The sequence below is a fragment of the Tenrec ecaudatus genome, chromosome Y (genome assembly GCF_050624435.1).
Source record: "Tenrec ecaudatus isolate mTenEca1 chromosome Y, mTenEca1.hap1, whole genome shotgun sequence".
NCBI lineage: Eukaryota > Metazoa > Chordata > Mammalia > Afrosoricida > Tenrecidae > Tenrec > Tenrec ecaudatus.
Window position 1 is genome coordinate 16,577,324 of NC_134549.1, and position 20,275 is coordinate 16,597,598.

The 20,275-nt window shown below is 69.2% G+C and overlaps 2 protein-coding genes across 2 annotated transcripts in view; one reads left to right on the plus strand and one right to left on the minus strand.

Annotated features, from left to right (window-relative positions):
* LOC142435537 (steryl-sulfatase-like) overlaps positions 1-909 on the minus strand; it is a 37,248-nt gene extending 36,339 nt beyond the window's left edge. The window contains exon 1 of the mRNA XM_075539762.1: positions 766-909. Within this exon, the coding sequence (XP_075395877.1) occupies positions 766-779 (14 nt within the window). The 5' untranslated portion in view covers positions 780-909. The remainder of the gene's footprint in view (positions 1-765) is intronic.
* LOC142435538 (pseudouridine-5'-phosphatase-like) lies at positions 692-11,152 on the plus strand. The gene is made up of 4 exons (XM_075539763.1): positions 692-796; positions 7,468-7,686; positions 8,457-8,686; positions 10,248-11,152. The coding sequence occupies exons 1-4, from the start codon at positions 727-729 to the stop codon at positions 10,422-10,424; spliced, it is 696 nt and encodes a 231-aa protein (XP_075395878.1). The 5' UTR covers positions 692-726; the 3' UTR covers positions 10,425-11,152.
* Positions 11,153-20,275: the final 9,123 nt, after the last annotated feature.

The window sequence follows — 20,275 nt, forward strand, 5'->3', positions numbered from 1 at the left end:
TTCTGAGTCTAGTGATGGGGGGGAATAGGGGTGCGGGGCGAGGGGTTTCCCTGGTTGCATGCAGACGGAAGGAAGGGCCAGACAAGGCCAAGGTGAGCGCTGCGGGGTCCTTTTGGGGGCGCTTAATTTCAGCTTTCAGCAGCAGGGCGCGCAGGGAGAGCACACCCGCCCGGGCATCCGGGATGCAGGCCAAGATGCAGGCCTTGGGTACCAGGCCATCCTCCCGCCGCACTGCGCATGCGCCACGCCCGCCGAGGGTCCCCGAGACCAGCCCACGGGATGTGGGGCCACGTGACGCGGCCCGCCTGCCCGCAGTGCACCTGCTGGCTTGCAGGGACGTCACTCGGACCACCTCCGCCCCTCCCCCAACCTCCGGGCCCAGGTCGAGGTGCAGCCCGGGGACGCGCGTGCGCAGAACGGCCCTTCAGGCGCCGGTACGGGCGGAGGTGGTTCGGGGCGCGCATGCGCGGGAGCCTCCCGGGGGCGGGCCCGGGCGGCGGCTCTGCGCATGCGCAGGACGGCCTCCAAGGGGCCCGGCGCGCACGCGCGGCGGCGGCTCTGCGCACGCGCAGGACGGCCTCCAAGGGGCCCGGCGCACGCGCGGCGGCGGCTCTGCGCACGCGCAGGGCGAGGCGGCGGGGGCGCGCGCGCATGCGCAGTGCGGCGCGAGAAGGGCGCGCGCGCGCGCGGCTCTCCCCGCCCCCACCTCTCCGAGACGGCGGCGCCATGGCGGCGCCCGCGACCCCGCCGCGGCCCGTCACGCACCTGCTCTTTGACATGGACGGCCTCCTGCTGGGTGCGTAGCCGGCCGGCGCCGCGTGGGGAGGGGTCGCGGGGACCCCGCGCCCCCCGACGGGCCCAGGGGCGCGGCCCGAGGGCCCCTGGCTGCTCCCTGAGGCGACCGCCGGCGGCGTCTCCGCGGCCCGGAACCCGCTTCCGGTGACCGGCGCCGCGCGCGGGGGGAGGGGGGGCGGGGCGGGGCCGCCGCGCGTCCGGGTCGCTCCCCGGGGACCCCCCCCCCCCCGGGACCCCTGCAGCCGCCGCGCTGCCCACGCGCTGTCCACGCGCTGCCCACGGGCCCTGCTGCCCACGCGCTGTCCACGTGCTGCCCACGCGCTGCCCACGGGCCCTGCTGCCCACGCGCTGCCCACGCGCTGCCCACGCGCTGCCCACGCGCTGTCCACGCGCTGTCCACGGGCCCTGCTGCCCGCGCTGCCCACGCGCTGCCCCCGCGCTGCCCACGGGCCCTGCTGCCCGCGCTGCCCACGGCCCTGCCCACGCGCTGTCCACGGGCCCTGCTGCCCGCGCTGCCCACGCGCTGCCCACGCGCTGCCCCCGCGCTGCCCACGGGCCCTGCTGCCCGCGCTGCCCACGGCCCTGCCCCCCGCACCCCCACACCTGCCCCTCGAAGCCCCCAGGTTGGACCTGAGTGGAAAGCAAGTGGTCAGCGGCCCCAGAGTGACCAGTCCTGCTGGACCCCCCGGGTCTCGGCCGGCGGGAAACCGCCCAAGAACAACACGGGGAAAATCCCCCAAACTCAGTGCCCTGGAGTCACTGCTGACCCCAGGGGGACCCCTCCCCTCCTGAGGGTCCCTGAGCCCCGCGGCTCGCGCGCCCCGTTGTGCCTCCTGCGGAGCGGCCGGTGGGCAGCGGCTCAAGGACATGGTCACTTTGCAGAGGTGACCCTGAGAGGCACCCGGCGCCCCAGAGCGCCCGTTTGCAAGACCTGGGGCTGCCTCTGACGCCAGTGACCCCAGTGACCCCTGAGGACGCAGCGGTCAGCTTCCCAAGGCTGCTGGGCAGCCAGCACGTGCGGTGGGGAAGGGGGCGGGTTGCACTGGACGCACCTGCAGCCCCCGGGCGGGGCTGCAGCCCGGGACCCTCCGCACCCTCCCTCGGTCGCCGGCCTGGGGCTGGCAGCCCAGCAGTGGACGGTTGGGACACCTGGGTCTGCGGCGCCGAGGGCTTCCGGGAAAGGGTGGACCTGCCCTGGGCTTGTAGCCGAGGCGGCTTCTCCTCCTAAGAGACCGAGTGAGAAACAGAAGGGACGGGCTGATCTGCGCCGGCCGGTCAGGCGGCTGAGTGTCCAGCAGGGTGGATGGTCACCTGGCGGGGGGGCGAGGGGGCAGGGATGTCCCTCCCCCGCCGTGGGGACCCGTCCCGTGTCCTGCAAGGTGGCCGTGCGTCTGTCCGTCCACTGAGTGGACGATGACTCGGGTCGTTGAGTGGATGGGCACGTCGCCGAGAGTGGCCACGGAAACACGAGTGAATGAGCGAATGAATGAATGAATGATGGGGGCATTTCCTTTGAGCTCAGCCAGTGGAAATTCCTTGGTGTCGGCAGCACCTGGGTTCCCAGCTCTGCCGTGTGGACGGGAACTGCCCTCCCCAGGTGGGCAGGAGGGGCCTGGTCAGCAGGCTCCAGGGCTCTGGAAGGACAGGTCAGGGGGCCGCCTGCTGTCTGGTGTCGGGGGGCTCACGCCAGTGGAGAGGGCTCATCCGCAATCCGGGATTGACCTTCCGAGTGTCCCGCCCTGGTTCTCCCTGCCGCCCGTGCAGCCGGGCCCTTGTAGGGGTGACCCTGCCTCTGTGCCGGGTGGGGGGTGGGGGGCGGCCTCTCGGGGCTGCAGGCTCCACTCCGGGGGGATTCGAACCTCCAGCCTTCGGCTGCAGCGACCTTGGTCACTAGGAGTCTCCGTGGCGCATTGGGTGGCGGTTGGAACCCGCGGGGTGGGGGGGGCAGGTCCACTCTGCCCGGTTCTAGCTGTGCTTGGCACCGTCCGGCCGGCGGTGGGTGGGGTGTGGGGCTGAGCTGCTGGTCTGGCTGGAAGACACCCCCTCCCCAGGCCGTTCGGTGGGCGGTGTGGCCCCGGGGCCTCCACCTGGAAGTACAGTGACCGGGAGGCAGCTGCCGGTGCTGCGTCAGCGCGGGGAATGAGGAAGCTTGGTGGCACGGCTGTGTTTTTGCAAAACCCCGGTCAGCCTCCGGCACCCACTTCCTGGTACCCCAGTTCCTGCGCAGCCCTTGAAATCCGCAGGGGTGCACGTGGCAGAGGCTGCGGCCGGTGGCTCACACGGGGTTCTGGGGAAGCGGAAATGGGATTCCGACGCCCGTTACACCGGGTGTGTGCCCGGCAGCCTGCTTCCCTCAGCTGCCACCTCCGGAGCCCCCACCCCACGGAGTGCTGCCCTGCCTGGCCGCATCCCCACCCCCGTGCGTCCGCCCACCGCAAGGTCGGCGGTTCGAAACCCCCATCCGCTCCATCGGAGAACGATGAGGCCTTCTCGTGAGGATGGGCAGTGCCCAGTGTGGCCAGCATCAGTGTGTGGACTCGCTGCCAGCCGTCTGTGCCCCCCCCCCCCAGTTGCTTGTCTGTCTTTGGCTCCCGGCTGGGAGCTGGGTGCGTGGTGAGCGGATGGTCAGCCTGGCTGCCCGCCGTTGTTCGCTGCCATGCTGACCTGGCCTGTCCACCGCGGTCCCCAGGAGGCACTGCCCACCTCCCCGCGATCCCGGGTCCCGTCCTGCACTCCGCTCAGCCTCTCTCTGGACCTGGCCCTTGGGCCACTGCTGCCCTGGGGGCCTGAAATGGAGGACACCCCCTGACAGGGCGGGGAGCCCGGGCCACACCCACAGGTGACGGGGCCTTTGCCCTGAGGGTCCCCCCCGTGTCTCAGTCCGCCAGCCTGGTGACATCTCCTGGTCGGCTTTTCCTGGACACGCGCTGAGCCCCGTGCTTCCGGGAGCAGGACTGCTTGTACGGAGGGGAGGGGGTGTCCGGCAGGCTGGGGGCCGGCGGCGCAGAGACGGGTCTCACCAGCACTTCAGCACGGCCCCCCAGCTTCAGTAAAGGCCCCCTGCGCTGTGGCCGGGACGTATTTGCTCCGCCTCACCTGCCCTGAGGTCCCGTGCTCCTGTCCTTGGGGAGCTGAGGCTGGCCGCCCCCAGGGAGGCGGTGAAGGGGGGTCCTCTGCAGGAGTCAGTGGGGTTCATGCAAACTTGCAGCCTCTCCCCTGAGAGCTGCCCCCATTCCTTATACTGGACAGGGAATTCCCAGCATTCCTGGGAGAGGGGAGTGAATGGTTTTTCCACAGGCTGCTGTGGGAACCCCTCCCCTACGGGGCTTTTGGTGCCTACGGGGTCAGGGGGTCTTAGCCAGCACTGCCCACTCTGTGGCCAGCTGCCGATGGGCGTCCTGTGGTGGCTGGACACAGCCCGGCCTGCGTAGGAGGCCGTGACCCTGAGAAGGCCCCGACCTCGTCCTCGGCCTCCTCCTCCTCCTCTTCCTCTCCCGCAGACCCCGGGGTGCCCCCTCACCCGGCCAGGCCAACCTTTGACCCAAACCAGAGGAGCCCCCTGCCTGCCGTGGGGTGGGCGCCCGCTCACGGCGACCCTGTAGGACAGGGCAGAGCTGCCCCGTGGGTCTCCCGGCTCCTCACGGGGACTGGCAGCCTCGTCCGTCTCCTGCGCTGGCCAGGGCTGCGCGGCTGTCCGCCGGGGTCACCCTCTTCCTGTCCCTGTGGCCAGGTCATGGAGCGGCCGTGCCCACGCTGTCCACGCGGCCCCTCCTCCTCCCAGGTCCCCCGGCCTCTGTCCCTGCGTGCCGTGTGCTGGCCTTTTCTAGAGATTTCGGGGCACGGTCTGTCAGCGCCCCATGAAGGCTCCAGAACTGAGGGTCCACTTCCCGACGGCGCCAACAAAACTGACCCCTTACCCAACCCAGTCGACTCCCGGCCACCTTGCTGTGACCTGTGGGCGCCCTGCCCCTGGAGAATCTGCGGAGACTGGCCTTGAATGAGCGGCTTGTCCAGAGACCTGGGCGCCCAGGTCAGCAGTGGGGTGCTGTCTGTGGTGGTGGCCCCCACCAGAGAGCCCTGGGGCCCCCGTCCCCGTCTGCTGCAGTCGCCTCACCTCAGTGACCTGCAGGCTCCCGGGCACCTGGTGAACTCTGGCCCCTCTTTCACCAGCTCGCTGACTGCAGGGTCCCCCCCCCCCCGTTGGGCCGTGTCCTCTCTGTGGGTCAGCCCCGAGCAGCAGGCTGGACTTGTTCTTCCTGGGCCCCTGCCCTCTAGGTCTCTGCCCATCTCGTTAGACCTGTTGTCACCTGGCAGGGCCTGATGGAGGCTGTGAAAGTGGCACCTGGGGAGACGGGAGCCACCAGCCAGCACCTGGGGGCTGTGGAAGGGCGGTGGGGGAGGTGCCCAGGGTGCCCGGCCACCTGCTGCTGCTGCCCCTGGGTGCTGACAACCTGCCTGCCAGGTGCCTGCTCCCGCTGGTGGGGACACAGAGCCTCCACCCCACTTGGACTTTCAGACAAGCCTGCAGGGGGGCGGGGCGGGCACCCTGGGGTGCTCAACTGCCAACTGAGGTGCTTGGGGCTGGAGCAGAGGCGGCAGCAGGATGTGGGGCCTGGAGCTGACGCCGTGGATGGGAGCGCTCGTCTCCCCAGGTGCCAGCCCCGCCTGCAGCTGGCACGGGTCCCCCAGGGCGGCACCTGGGTCCTGGCCTGCACGTGGCGCCGCCGCAGGGCCGGGAGACTGCGTGGCACCGGGCTGAGGGGCCTGGTCTCTGGCCTGCCCTCGGTGGCCCTCGTGTCGCTGTCGAGCGGGATGGGGTGCAGGGCAGCCGTGGGGTGTGCTGGGGGTGGGGACTGTGTGCGTCCTGGGGTCCCCGTGTGAACGAGAGTGGAGCCCAGACGCCCGGCCAACAGGGTGGTGCCCACTAGGGCCACCCCGTGAACAGGCGGGCCCGTGGCACTGCCCCTCCAAGCTTCCGACACGGGCGCCCTGTGCGGGACCCGACAGTCCCGTGGAGCGGAGGGTGGGTTTGGACCGTGGACGGCGTGAGCAGCTCAGCGCACAGCCTGCCCTGCCACCGGGCTCTCTGTGGAGGGACAGGCCGGGGCCACCAGTGACCCCTGACCCCACCCTCCCACCGGCAGCCTCTGTTCACGGCAGCAGCAGCAGCCAGCGCCCAGGGCCGGGGCTCTGCCTGCCCGCCCAGCACTGGACTGGCAGTGGACGTTACCTGCAAGAGGTCCTGGTCCAGGGCTCGGGAGAGCAGGGACGGCGCGTGGTACAGGGGACAGGCGGCCGGGACGGCGGGCTGGCCATCTCCGTAACCTTTAGCGGACCTTGGCCTAAGGCCTGCCGCCTGGCCGGTGGCCACAGACGCTGGGCCCGGCCACTGCCGTCCCCCATTAGCACGGAGCACGGTGCTGAGCTGGTTTCGGTGGCTCTGGAGCCTTGGGCTGCGTCCCCGGATGCAGGTGCTATAAATAGCCAGCCTGCACCTCGCAGACCTGCGGTCAGGAGGCCTCCAGTGCGCCCAGATGCCCGCCCGCTCCCCCGCCCGCCCTGCGCCGTGGCCACGCCTCTGGGTGCCTCCAGACACCCATTCCCCCAGACTCCCCGCCGCTACCAGGCGCTTCTGCTCAGTGGCCCTGGGGACACGCTGCTGCCCAGCCCCGTCCAGCCCTGACCCGCACCCACCCCGACTCCCCTCCGCCCCACTTGCGTCTTGCTGGGAGCAGCCTCAGCTCCCTCCCACAGGGCAGCTGGTGGGTCTGAACCGCCGGCCACCCGTCTGCTGGCCCGAGGCCCACCCCTAGCCCACTGCACCCCCGTGAAGGACAGTGGCGGAGCCTGACCTTAAACTTGCCAATGTCCACTTAAACGGGGTCTCGCTCCGGAAGCCGCGGCTACCAGCCCGGCCTGTCTCCCCTGCCCGCCGAGGCCCTGGGGCGGGGGGTTCTGCAGCGGCCGGTGGGTGAGGGGTTTGCACCCTTGCGTGGACGCCAGTGTCCCGTCACACACACACCCCAGGTGGGACCTCAGCCCTCCGGCGGCCTGACACCCCTCGGCTTCCTACCTGTGCACCCAGCTGCTCTCTGCTCCTGTGGGTGGGCCGGCCGTCCCCCAGGGGACCAGGCCACCTGACCGCCCCCGAGCGTCCATCGAGTCTCGCGGCCCTGTAATTAGGAGCCAGCCAGAGTGGCGCCTGTGGGGGTGGAGGACGTGGTCCCCACGGCACCCTGGACCTGCCAGGGGTGGGGGCTACAGTGGGGACAGGACACCCCCCGCGTCCCTGCCCTCTGCCACCTGCCGGGCAAGCCCCTCCGACGGGCACCTCTGCACAGCTGGACTGCGTGTCGTCGCTCTCCCTGCAGCCTCTGGGCAGGGCCCGGCCCTGGACAGCATGGAGGTCACTGGGTCGAGCGTCCCCGCAGAGCTCTGGCTGCTGCCACCCGGAGGCGCCCCAGTGCGATGCGGGTGGGCGTGGGCGGTTCCAGCCCCCCAGCCGCTCCTCGGGATGAAGCTGGGCTGGGACTCAGGGTGGAGCCGGCGGCCGTGGGGAGAGGTGGGTTTGCCCACCGTGGGGACCGTGGCCGCTTCCAGCCGCCCCCGCCCACGGTGCGCCCCCTCCCGCGCGGCCCCGAGCTCGCCCGACGCCCCCGCCTGTCTCGGCAGACACGGAGTGGCTGTACTCGGTGGTGTTCCAGGACATATGCGGCCGCTATGGGAAGACGTACTCCTGGGAGGTGAAGTCCCTGGTGATGGGCAAGAAGGCGCTGGACGCGGCCCAGATTATCGTCGACGTCCTGCGGCTGCCCGTGTCCAAGGAGGCGCTGCTGGAGGAGAGCCAGGCCAGGCTGAAGGAGCTGTTCCCCACGGCCGCCCTCCTGCCAGGTGCGCCGCCCCCCCCCCCCCGCAGGTGCACCCCGGGCAGGACTTGGGGACGCTGCCGCCGTGCGCTGTGGGGGGAGTTGCCCGCTCCCTGCGATGCAGCCAGTGTCTGTCCGTCTCCCTGAGGGCCCTCCTGCCCTCGCTGCCCTCGCTGCCCTCCTGCCCTCGCTGCCCTCGCTGCCCTCCTGCCCTCGCTGCCCTCCTGCCCTCGCTGCCCTCCTGCCATCGCTGCCCTCCTGCCCATCGCTGCCCATCGCTGCCCTCCTGCCCTCGCTGCCCATCGCTGCCCTGCTGCCCATCGCTGCCCTCCTGCCCTCGCTGCCCTCCTGCCCATCGCTGCCCTCTTGCCCCTCGCTGCCCATCGCTGCCCTCCTGCCCTCGCTGCCCTCCTGCCCCTCGCCCTCGCTGCCCTCCTGCCCTCGCTGCCCTCCTGCCCATCGCTGCCCTCTTGCCCCTCGCTGCCCATCGCTGCCCTCCTGCCCTCGCTGCCCTCCTGCCCCTCGCCCTCGCTGCCCTCCTGCCCCTCGCTGCTCTCCTGCCCCTCACTGCCCCCCCCCGCATCACCAAGCACGAGGCCCTTCTCCGGTGACTGGTCTCTCTGGACACGTCCAGGTTCCCCCCCCCGGCGACTAGGCGCACTCTGGCCTCACGTCTGCGCAGACGGACGGGCTTAGGCGTTTGGAGCCTGGGGGGGGGGGGGTTCCTTGTCCCTCCCGCGTCCCCAGGCCCCTGCTGCCCCTGTGGGACCCACCTGACCCCTCCCCGGCCCCCAGGTGTGGACAGGCTCATCGGCCACCTGCAGAAGCACGGCATCCCCTGCGCCGTGGCCACCAGCTCCGGCACGGCCTCCTTCGAGGCGAAGACGAGCCGGCACCGAGACTTCTTCCGCCGCTTCCACCACGTGGTGCTGGGGGACGACCCCGAGGTGCCCAGCGGCAAGCCCAGCCCCGACATCTTCCTGGCCTGCGCCCGCAGGTTCTCCCCGCCGCCCCGTGCCGACCAGGTCAGTGCTGTCGGAGCGCGGGGGTCGTGGGGGGACGAGGGGGGCTCAGAGCTTCTCGGGCAGAGGCCTGCGTGTGACGGCGTGGAGGCCTGGCCGGAGGCTGGCCCTGCCTGGGCCCACGTCCCTCTGCGCCTCTCTGCACACAGGGGACCCCCACGTACCCCTCGGACGGCGAGGACATGCTCAGACGGCAGGGCGCAGCCCCGGGCACTGAGACGGGGGGAGAGGGCCCCGTGTGACCTGGCAACACCCCCATCCCTCTCCTTCCTGGGGGCCGGGCTCCGAGCTGCCCAGCAGCGAGGACGGAACACAAGTCCCCGCAGACCGGGCCCTACCTGCCCGCCAGGTGCCAGCTCGCCCGGCCTTGTCAGGGAGGGCAGACTCAGAAATCGGGTCTCCTGAGACCTGCGCCCCGAGGGATCCACAGGGAGACTGCCAGGCCTTTCTTCCGAGGGATTCCAGAGAAGGACCCCGCTCAGCCGCAGTGGCTTTGCCCCTGTGCACGGCCCGAGCCGGGCAGGCAGGGCACTTCTGCTGGACCCCGTGGCTTGGGGCCCTGCCCCCCAGGAGCACTGGCCGCCTCCTCCCCGAGGCCGTGGCCGGCTCGTCCAGGCACGCAGAGGGGCTCCTGGCCGATGTGCCCAGTTCTGTGCCGTCTCTGCTGAGCCCCAGCGGCCGGGACGGGGCGACTGTGCCTGCGGGGCTTTGGGGAGAGATTCAGCCGCGGGCAGGCCTGGCGTCGGCTTTGCTGGCAGAGGCGCGGCCTGGCTCGGAGGAGCAAGCGGGAAAGGGCTCACGGGGCCGAGGAGAATCGGTCTTCACACCCACGGCCCCGAGCGAGGCGGCACGAGGACCTGAAGGCTTGAGGGCAAACGGTGAAACGCGGGCGCTGACCCAAGTGGCCTTGCCTCGCCCGCGAAACCAGACTCCCTGCTGCCTCCCCTCAATGCCAGCTCCCGGGGGGGGGGGGCTAGCCCCCTCGTTGCTGTCCCGTGGACTCACGTGGACCCTGCAGGACGGGGGACCCTGCGGGTTCCTGAGACCGTCGCTCATCACAGGCACTAATTAATCACAGGCGCTAATTATTCACAGGCGCTAATTAACCACAGGCAGTAAATGAAGGGGTGTCTCTCTCTGGAGGAGAGGCTTTGGGGTTCAGACCACTGACCGTGTGGCTGGTTGGCAAGTGCTGGAGGCCTGGGTCGGGGCTGAGTTTCTGTTTAGGGACAAGTCTCCCTCCGGGGTGCAAGGGGAGCCTCTGTGCGGGGCTCCGGGGCCTACTGGCTTGAGCTGGGCCGCCCACTGCGAGGTCAGCAGCTCAGAGCCGCCCGCTGCGCCTCAGGAGAAGGACGAGGCTGCGGACTCCCCGCCCGGAAGCCCACGGGGGGCGGGGGGCCAGTCCTCTGAGCGGGGAAGGGACAGTGGGTGTCTGAGATGCAGCGGCTCCCGGGCAGGCTGACCGCCCCTGGACCGGCCGCCGGGCAGGCCCATCGGAGGCTGGGGTCAGTCGCCGCGGGTGGTGTCCGTTGACCCGACGGCCTCGTCTTTCCCCCGCCCGCAGTGCCTCGTGTTCGAAGATGCCCCCAACGGGGTGGAGGCGGCCCTGGCAGCCGGCATGCAGGTGGTCATGGTGCCTGATGCCAACCTGGACCCGGCCTTGACCCGGAAGGCCACCGTGGTGCTGAGCTCGCTGAAGGACTTCCAGCCGGAGCTGTTCGGCCTGCCGCCCTACGAGTGAGGGCAGGCTGGGGCGCCCTGCGGACAGGCCTCCACCCTCGGACAGCAGCGGAGTGTGGGTCAGGCGGCACCAGGCAGCCCCCTCGGGCCCCGGGCTGCGCAGAGCACCCCGCAGACGGCGCCCACACGGGGCTCAGGCGCCCGGGGAACTTCCGACGGGTGTTTCCCAGACCACCCGCTTTCCCTGCCGTTCTCCACGCGACCCGGTGACCCGGCAGTTCCCACAGGGGGGGCCGAGGAGGAAAGGCCTGGCGATCCTCCTGGCTCAGCAGCCACTGCCCACCCGGGGCCTCCCTGCGCCCCGAGTCCGCGCGATGTGGCTGCACCCTCTGCGCAGACGCACCTGGCTGCCCGCCTCCCTGTGGGCCAGACGCCGAGCCGGGGCCTCCCTGCGCCCCGAGTCGCACTGAGAACACCGTCTACCTCAGCTCGCTGGTCTGCGCCCCCCACACCGCCCCGCCACCCCCAGATGCTGACAGGGGAGGGCCCTTGGCGTTCCGTCGTGGGGGGCCCCTAACAAGCACCTCCACCCAGCACCCCGGCATTGAGCGGCCCCTCTGGACAGGAGAGGGGTGCTGGGGGACCATGCCCTGCGTTGCATGTGCCCCGGAAATGTGCCTCGGTTTCCCCGCCCAGCGCTGCCGGGGCCCCGACCGGCTCATCTCTTCTCACCGGCCTGGCCGTTCCTTGGTCCAATAAAGCCGTGGGCGGGCGACGACGGCTCAGTAAAGTGGAAGCTGGGGTGTCCCTGTTGTGAGGTTGGCGTGTGTAGCCCTGGGGGTGCTGGGGAGCAACACGGAAAGTCCCTCGGCCGGCCGGAAGGACGCACCGATCCGTCCCGGGATAAGTGCAGCCGAGAGCGCCTCTGGGCGTGTTGTCTGGACGCAGGACGCCCTGGAGGAGGAAGTCGTGCCTGGCCACGCGGACGGCCGGCGAGAGAGGAAGGGCCTCGGGGACATGGATGGACGCCGGCTGCAGCCTGGGGCTCGGGCTTGGGAGCCGGCGCAGGACCGGGCGGCGTTCTGTTCTGGGGTGCCCGGGGTCACTGAGGGCGGTGGAGGGCTGGGGCACCCAGCCGCAGCACCCACTTCGCTTCCAGTGGCTGGTCTCGAAGCGTCCAGCCCAAGCCCCGCCGTCCAGTCCCATCTGCCTCAGAGTGACCCGCGGGGCAGGCAGCACTGGCCTGGCCCCGTGAAACGAATGTTCACATGCTGGGAGCCCTGGTACGGAATCCAGTGGGTTCCCACTCACGGCTCCTGCAGGACCAGGCGGCGCTGCCCCGTCCCCGGGCTGCCCCCTGTGCAGGACGCCTCGTCTTCTCCGGCTGCTGGGTCTGAACGGTGTCCGTCTGGGTCGTTTAGAGAAACAGATCCACAGACACTCGTGTATCAGAGAGAGTTTTATAAGAAGGTTAAATGCACGTCAAGGAAACAGCCCAGCACTGCCCACGCCCATAAGTCCCACATGAACCCACATGTACGACACCGACCACAGAGCCCCCCGTCTCACAGACACAGTGACGCCGACGCAGGAGGGAAGCCGAGTCAGTGACGTGTCAGCGTCTCAGCGCTGCAGGGTCTCCACACGGGGCTCCAGCTCCCAGGCTGCATCGGGGCAGCTCCATGCGGCTGCTCCTCGGGGTGCTGTGCAGGAAGGGAGCCTTTCTCCTCGGGGTGCTGTGCAGGAAGTGAGCCTTTCTCCTCGGGGTGCTGTGCAGGAAGGGAGCCTTTCTCCTCGGGGTGCTGTGCAGGAAGGGAGCCTTTCTCCTCGGGGTGCTGTGCAGGAAGGGAGCCTTTCTCCTTGGGGTGCTGTGCAGGAAGGGAGCCTTTCTCCTCGGGTGCTGTGCAGGAAGGGAGCCTTTCTCCTTGGGGTGCTGTGCAGGAAGGGAGCCTTTCTCCTCAGGGTGCTGTGCAGGAAGGGAGCCTTTCTCCTCGGGGTGCTGTGCAGGAAGGGAGCCTTTCTCCTCAGGGTGCTGTGCAGGAAGGGAGCCTTTCTCCTCGGGGTGCTGTGCAGGAAGGGAGCCTTTCTCCTCGGGGTGCTGTGCAGGAAGGGAGCCTTTCTCCTTGGGGTGCTGTGCAGGAAGGGAGCCTTTCTCTTCGGGGTGCTGTGCAGGAAGGGAGCCTTTCTCCTTGGGGTGCTGTGCAGGAAGCTAGCCTTTCTCCTCGGGGTGCTGTGCAGGAAGTGAGCCTTTCTCCTCGGGGTGCTGTGCAGGAAGGGAGCCCTTCTCCTTGGGGTGCTGTGCAGGAAGGGAGCCTTTCCCCTTGGGGTGCTGTGCAGGAAGTGAGCCCTTCTCCTCAGGGTGCTGTGCAGGAAGTGAGCCTTTCTCCTCGGGGTGCTGTGCAGGAAGGGAGCCTTTCTCCTCGGGGTGCTGTGCAGGAAGGGAGCCTTTCTCCTCAGGGTGCTGTGCAGGAAGGGAGCCTTTCTCCTCGGGGTGCTGTGCAGGAAGGGAGCCTTTCTCCTCGGGGTGCTGTGCAGGAAGGGAGCCTTGCCAGCTGAAGCAGGAACTGGCTAAGGCAGCTGCACCCTGGTCCGACCATCAGAAAGCAAGACACCCGAGAACTAGAAAGACGAGGCTCACTGAGCCATTGATCCCTCCTCCCTTCAATGAACCCCACGTGTGTTTATGGGCCAGGTTGGCACAAGGAACCTCCTCAGTTGGGGGAAACCATCCTAAGCCCGTTCACCCTGTTACCACGTGGGCAGGCCCATCTGTGAACCCCGGCTCACGATCAACAGCAGGGCTCGCTTAGGAACCCCGCTGGCCCAGGGGTCACCCGGAGCAGCCAAGCGCAGGGTCAGCCCTTGCGTAGGACCACGAGGCTCGGCTCCCCTAAGAGGCTTGCAGTCTGGCTCAAGGCCCCCCTAAACACAAGAACACCTAATAACCTGGCGCTCTGATACCCACCTTCCCGACGCGATCCCTGAAGACAAACGGGTGCACAAGAAAATGGGGTGAAGAAAGCTGACGGTGCCCGGCTATCGAAACATACAGCGTCTGGGGCCTTAAAGGCTTGAAGGCGAACAAGCGGCCATCTAGCTGAGAAGCAACAAAGCCGACAGGGAAGAAGCCGCCAGCCTGGGTGACCACGAGGTGCCGAAGGGACCAGGTATCAGGCATCAAAGCAGTTCTGTCGATGCAAATGAGGGGGGTCGGCGTGGAGCCCCAAAGCCCATCTGTAGACAGCTGGACGTCGCCCCACAGAGGGGTCCCAAGGAAGGGGCGATTCAGCCAGGGGGCCGTGGAGCACCGACGAAACACATCCTTCCTCCTGCCCCTCCCTGACCCCCCCCAATACCGTGACCCAGTCCTAGGGCAGCCCGGAGACCCCACGCTGGCTCCGTAGGGGCTCTGGACACGGCGCTCAGGACAGATAAGCCCCTCGGGGCAGCAGTGCAGATGTGGGGGGAGAGGGAGAAGGGGGCGCCATGACGAGGTTGGAAGCCTCGTCCCCCCACCCAGCGACGGACAACAGAAACGTGGGTGCAGGGGGACAGCGGGCGGTGGAACACAGAACCGCAACCGGCATACGGGGCCGGCGCAGGATTCGCGAGGGAGGGAATGGTCCAGGACTGATCCATAAGGAAACGGGGCTCAGTCTCGGAAAGCAGCCGTGCCTGTCCTGCAGGCGGCTCCGGCCCGGAAGACTCGGTGGCAGCGAGGGAGGAGGCCGGGCCGGCTGTATCCGTGAGTCCTGGCACCTGTGTCTGTGTCTGTTTGGGCCCCTGAGGGAGCGAGCAGGGGTTCCCCCCGCTGACCCCCAGGCCAGGTGGGCCCCGGGTGCTCGGGACAGCGGCAGCCTGAGCGTGGCCCCCGGCCATGGGGCGCACAGTGCCGGTGGCGGCAGACAGCTCCGGGGTCCATGTCCTGGGTCGCCTGTCAGTCACCAGGTGCTGGGAGCCGGCCTGCCCCCGTGGTCTGGCGGCATTACGGGGAGCCTGGCAGGGGGGGCAGGTAGCTGGGTAGGAGGTTCCTCGCCATGCGTGGGGGCCCCTCACAGCGAGGTCGAAGCTGCTCCGGCTGGAGGACACGCACAAATTCCAGCCCTCGAGACGGGAAAAAGGGGACCCCTGCAAGGACCCCAATCTAGGCCAGGTGAGCCCAACTCAGCCAATGGGGTCAGCGGGAACCGACGACCATGCCCCCCATTAGAAGGCTCCCCGTAGGGCCTGCCTGCTGCGGCCAGTGTACTTGGATGCTCCTGGGGGTGGGGGCACCCCGGGCACTGCCCGGACTGCAGGGGCTGTGGGGGTGTGGAGACAGGTCAGAGGGACCCCAGCAGTGCCCCCCCCCCAGCCCGCAGCCAGCGCCCTGTCACTTCCCTGCTGAAGGCAGAGCCCCTGGGGCCGGCTTGGCTGTGGGATCCCGGCGTCCACTCTGACCCCCGGCCCCGTCACTCTGCAGGACTCGAGGCCTCTGTCCTGTCTCCCGAGGGGCAGGCGGTGGTTCTGAAGGCGCTGAGCCCAGCGTGCCAGCGGCGTGAGCGTGCACCGGTGCAGGTGCATTTCCGTGGTGGGTGGGTGGGTGGGTGCCCTCAGCTGGCCCTGCAGCCTGCTTTGGGGAGCAAAAGGCTGGGGGGCCAGTGAGGTCCCATTGAGGGGGTTCCGACCCACCGCGGCCCGATGTGCAGCAGAGCGGAACACGCCCGGCCCTGCGCCGTCCTCCTGTCCTCCCTGTGCCCGCCCAGCCGTCCGTCTGTCTCCTTGGGGGCCTTCCTCTCTCTCGGCTGCCCCTCCGCGTCTCCACGCACGGCGCCCTTCCCCGGGGGTGAGCAAACCCGGGCAGAGGTGTGTGTCGGGGCGCGCGTCTCCCCAGAAACTGACTGTCCATCTGTCTGTCTGCGAGCGCAGAACTGCCGGGTTCTGGGAGGAGGAACAGGGCATCACGTCGGGGGGAGACCCAGGCCACGGGGGTTCCAGTCCCCTGGCGGCGTCGCAGAGCGGGACCCTGAGTCGGGAGAGCTCAGGCCTGGAGAAGGACGTCGGCTTGGTCAGGCGGGGAAGGGAAGGCCCCTCCCGGAGAGGGGTGGACGGGGCGCAGGCTGGGACAGACAGGTGGCCTCTGGCACGGAGGAGGAGGAGGAGGACCTGGGTGGATGCAGGGGTCCTGCTATTGGACTCGGCCGGCAAAGGCTGTGAGCAAGGTCAGAGGGCCCCTCCCCACGCTCCACTCACCCCCGTGGCCCCCGAGGCGAGAGCCGTCGGCCTCGCTAGCCCACGGCAGCCCCACGGGTGCGCAGAGGGGACGGATCTAGGTGCCCACTGGACACGGCTTCGAGCCTCCCCGGAGCCGGTCCCCAGGCGCCTCTGGGTGGATCCACCCGCCCCGCCTTTGCGCCCACACGGAAGGGCTTGCCCGCTGGCACCACCCAGGCCCTGCCCACCGCCGGCCCCTCCCGCTGGCTGCCTTTGCAGACCAGGTGTCCGTAGCTGGCCCCTGGACAGGGCTGCTCCGTGTCACGCAGCGGGAAGCTAATCGCCTTGGACAGACACTGGTGAACCTGGATGGAGCCCAGACTTGGTGCCGCATCTGTGGGAACAGAATTACAGACACAATTTGAGATGGGGGAGCACTGAGAGATTAGGGACCCGCTCTGGAGAAAGCGTAGCTCCCGACCTCACAGAGCCTCGGGCCAGTTTTCTTTTTTTTTTTTTTTGGGGGGGGGGGCCTTCGGCAAAATTTAAATGGCTGAATAAATGAAAGAGCATATGGGGTCCCACGTGGCGGGAATGCAAAGGCCCGCCCCCGGCTCTAGACAATTCTGGTGCTGTTCCCAGGGATGCTCTGGCAGAGGAAAAGCAAAGGGAGGGGGGGGAGGAGGAGGGGGCAGGGGGGAGGAGGAGGGAGAGGAGGGAGAGGGAGGAGGGGGGAGGGAGGAGGAGGGAGGGGGGAGGAGGGAGAGGGAGGAGGAGGAGGGAGGGAGGGGGGAGGGGGAAGGAGGGAGGGGGGAGGAGGGAGGGGGAAGGAGGAGGGAGGGGGAAGGAGAGGGGGAGGAGGGAGGAGGGAGAGGGAGGAGGAGGGGGAGGGAGGGGGGAGGGGGAAGGAGGGAGGGGGGAGGAGGGAGGGGGAAGGAGGAGGGAGGGGGAAGGAGAGGGGGAGGAGGGAGGAGGGAGAGGGAGGAGGAGGGGGGAGGAGGGGGGAGGGAGGAGGAGGAGGGAGGGGGAGGAGGGGGAGGGAGGGGGAAGGAGAGGGGGAGGAGGGAGGAGGGAGGGGGAGGAGGAGGGAGGGGGAAGGGGGAGGGGGAAGGAGGGAGGGGAAAGAGGGAGGAGGGAGGAGGGAGGGGGAGGAGGAGGGAGGGGGGAGGTGGAGGGGGAAGGAGGGAGGGGAAAGAGTGAGGAGGGAGGGGGGAGGAGGGGGGAAAGAGTGAGGAGGGAGGAGGGAGGGGGAGGAGGAGGGAGGACCACAAACCGTCCAAGTCTTCCGACCACGTGGTGCCAGGACTGGGTGGGGCTATGCAAAACAGGTGCTTGAGGCCCACCAATGGGAGTGCCCCCTCGCCCACCATGCAAATGAGGTGCGCCTGGCCCTGGCGGGCTGGGTCTATGCAAATAAGGGGCTGGAACCGTGGCCGAGGGATCATCGCCAGGTGGACAGTGGGCGATCGGGTGGAGCTGGGAGACAGAGCCTCGCGAAGGCTGCACCAGAGCGGAGCTCGCCCGTGGACGGGCCTGAGAGCGAGGGACGCGGCGTGACACTGGCCGCTCTACCCGCTGACCATGGCGGCCGCCGAGCAGAGGAGCGGCCAGGCGGCCTCAGCAGGACGGTGGCCGGGCCTGGAGGGAGGGCAGGCCCTCCCGGTTGGTTCTGCTGTGCGGGGACCTCGTGAGGCCCGGCTGGATGGACAGATGCTGACCATCTCGCTCCCCGACCTCGCCCTTCAACAACGGGGAGACCTCTGCCCCCCCTTTGCCCCCATCCTGTGAATCACGACGGGACGGTGGCCATGGCAGCTGCTGTGTCTGCGTCCGTGATGTCTGGGGAGCTGGCAGTGCCCGTGTGTCCAGCGATGGTCAGTCAGTCTGTGCCGGGCACCCCGGGCCGCCGGCTGCAGCAGGAGTGCCGCCGAGAGTGGGTGTCTGGAACAAACACGCCCAGGGGCTCAGGATGGACGCGCCTGGGAATCAGAGTCCAGGGCTCCGGCTCTTGGGGGGACGGCGCTCTTGCCCGCTCTCAGGAGAGGTCACCATCTCGGCTTCTCTGGCCAGTCCTTCTGGGAGTCTTGCTCCCGCTCTGCTGTCTCTCAGGACAGGTCACCACTAGTCCTTCTGGGAGGCCCTGGGCGGGCGGGCTGGCCACCTCTGCCCTTCGCTGATGGCCCGTGGACCTTCCCCTGGAGCTGCCGGCCTCCTGGTCGATGCTGCCCCTTTGGGACATCTGACCGGCCTGAGACAAACCCTCCTGGTGAGGCCGCCATCCAGCCTGTCCGCCCGCTTGCGCCCAACCTGCAAACACGTCTTTAAAAAACCAACCAACAACCAGCCTGCTGCCCCCCGGCCGGCGTTTCAGGGACGGGCTCAGAATAAGCTCGATGTCCATCATCTGGGGACCAGCGTGAGGGACGGGATGGCCCCAGGGGCGCCCGTGGGCGTCTCTCTACCTGCAGGCCCCCTCCCCACCGGCATGGCCTTGCATCTGCAGGAGAGCAGGTGGCCGCAGGGAAGGCCGGCCGGGCACACCCACACCAGGCCCCGGGCCCCCGAGGCCACCGGTGAGAGCCAGCCGCGCTGGCTCCTCATCCATCAGCCAGCAGCCCCGGCCTCCTGCAGGCGCCCGGCATCCATCACCTGGCCACTGCGGGGGCCTCGCCCTCTCCATCATCTGGACAAGCCTCTGACTGGGGGGCGGGGGGCGGCAGCGACACTTCCCGGCCCCAGCAGGCCGGTTCCGTGTGGGCGTCCCCCACGTCTGTGTGGCCCTGGTGGAGCTCGCCCGGCCTCCTGCCGTGGCCCTTGCGGGGATCCAGGAGCCGCCCGGCCTGCGGCAAACCCACTGCCTCTTGCTGCTGCCTCCACGGGGTGCACCCCGGGTCGCTCGTGGCCCTGAGTCTGCCTGCACTCACTGCACCCCGAGAGGGCAGGGGAGAGCCATCCCCAGAGGATTCCAACCGGGACTGACTGCTCGGAGCTCACAACCTCCATTCTCCCTCCCGGAGCAACCGGTGGCTTTGAGCCGCTGACCTGGCGGCCGCAGCCCCATGCCTCACCCGCCGCGCCACCAGGGACCCCGCGCAGGGTCTGCCTGAAGCAGGCTTTTCAAAACTGCAGTCCGGCCCTCCAACGGGCAGGGGGACAGTGAACTGGCCCCCTGTTTAAAAAGTTTGAGGACCCCTGGATCCTAAAGCCTCAGGGGAGGGGGGTGCAGCCTGGCCCTGTCTGCACGTGGGGGGGGGGCTGAGTAGGGGGGGCGTGCAGAGCCTGTACTGACACCCTGACAAGTCACTGGTCATTTCTGAGCTACAATCCGGGCAGCTGCTGGCTCGGGTGCAGAGTGTCGCCGCTGTGGGGCCCTGGGCGGCCACCCTGAAGCGTCCACGGCCTGAGATGGAGGACACGGCCCAGGGCTTGCTCGTCCTGGGCGGCGTCTTCAGAAAGCGTGTGGCCGCCTTCCAGCTGCTCGCCTGCAAAGCGGAGGCTCAGCTGGTCGGGGACGCGCCCTTTCTCCCGGATGCCGGCCTCCGGGTCTCCGTGGCGTCACCGGCTCCGCCCCAGGGCGATGCTTGTCCCCGTCCGGGCTCAGGGTCTTCCCGGAGATCTGCATCTTGGCCTGCGGGTGACGTTGGACAGGACCCACATGAAATGGCGGAAGCAGGGAGCCGAGAGCCGCTGACCAGCACCGGTCACCGCAGGCTCCGCCTCTTTCTGAGAGTCGTGAGCCTCGTCTGTCCCCCAGGGGCGGCTGGTGGCTTCGAACCCCGGGCCCTGCAGTCAGCAGCCCCGCGTGTGACCCCCTAGCCCGCCAAACCAAGAAGCCAGGCTCGCTGCCTGCAGGTGATGCTGACCCCTGGCTGCCCCCGAGGTCCACCGGAGCCAGGTCACGTCCTAGGACGCAGAGATCCTCCGCCCGGCCCATTCTCCCGGCAGTCCGGCGTCCATCGGTCGCTCGGGTGGGAGGTCCTGCGAGAAGCTGGCCCCCTGGCAGCTCACCCCCCTGCAGGCCGGGCCTTGCTGCATCGGGAGCTGGGAGCTCCCAGGAAGAAATGCTTGGGGATCTGGTTTGGAAAATCAGGCAGTGGGCACCCTTGGGCCACGGCAGACTGTGGTCTGAGCAGCCACGGGGCACCGAGGAGAAGCCTGCTCCCCTCCCGAGAAAGGCAGCAGGAGGGGAGCCTTCTGGGTGCAGCAGGGCCCCCCCAAAAAGACCAGCTCCCCGCCTCCTGATGGGCGAGATGGTGCACTCCTTCCCCTGAAGCCCCGGCCCCCGACCCCGGATCCCAGCAGCCCCAAGACGCCCGGTTAGCTAGGGGTTCTGACTCACTGTAGGGGGGCAGACGCGCTCCAAAATAGCACGTGAGGCTCCTCTGAAATTCAGATGCGACCAAATGTGCTGGGTTTTATATGGAAACGCCGCCGGGGGTGCAGACAAGAACCAGATCTCACCAGGCACCTGCACGTGCTGGATGGGGAGGGGGCGCCCAGAAAACACCGGGCGTGTGGCCCTGGGAGCCCTTCTTGCAGGAGATGCATGCTTATTACCAAGGGCTTGGACGGTGCCTAACGGGCCGGGCGAGGTTGCTGCGGGTGGATCCGTGGGGAAAGCCTTCCAAAGCCGGCCTCACGGGCAGAAGGCTCTCGTAGGCACACGCGTGGGGGCCGCGCCGTCCAGTGGCTTCCGCCTCATGGCGCCCTGAGGCTCAG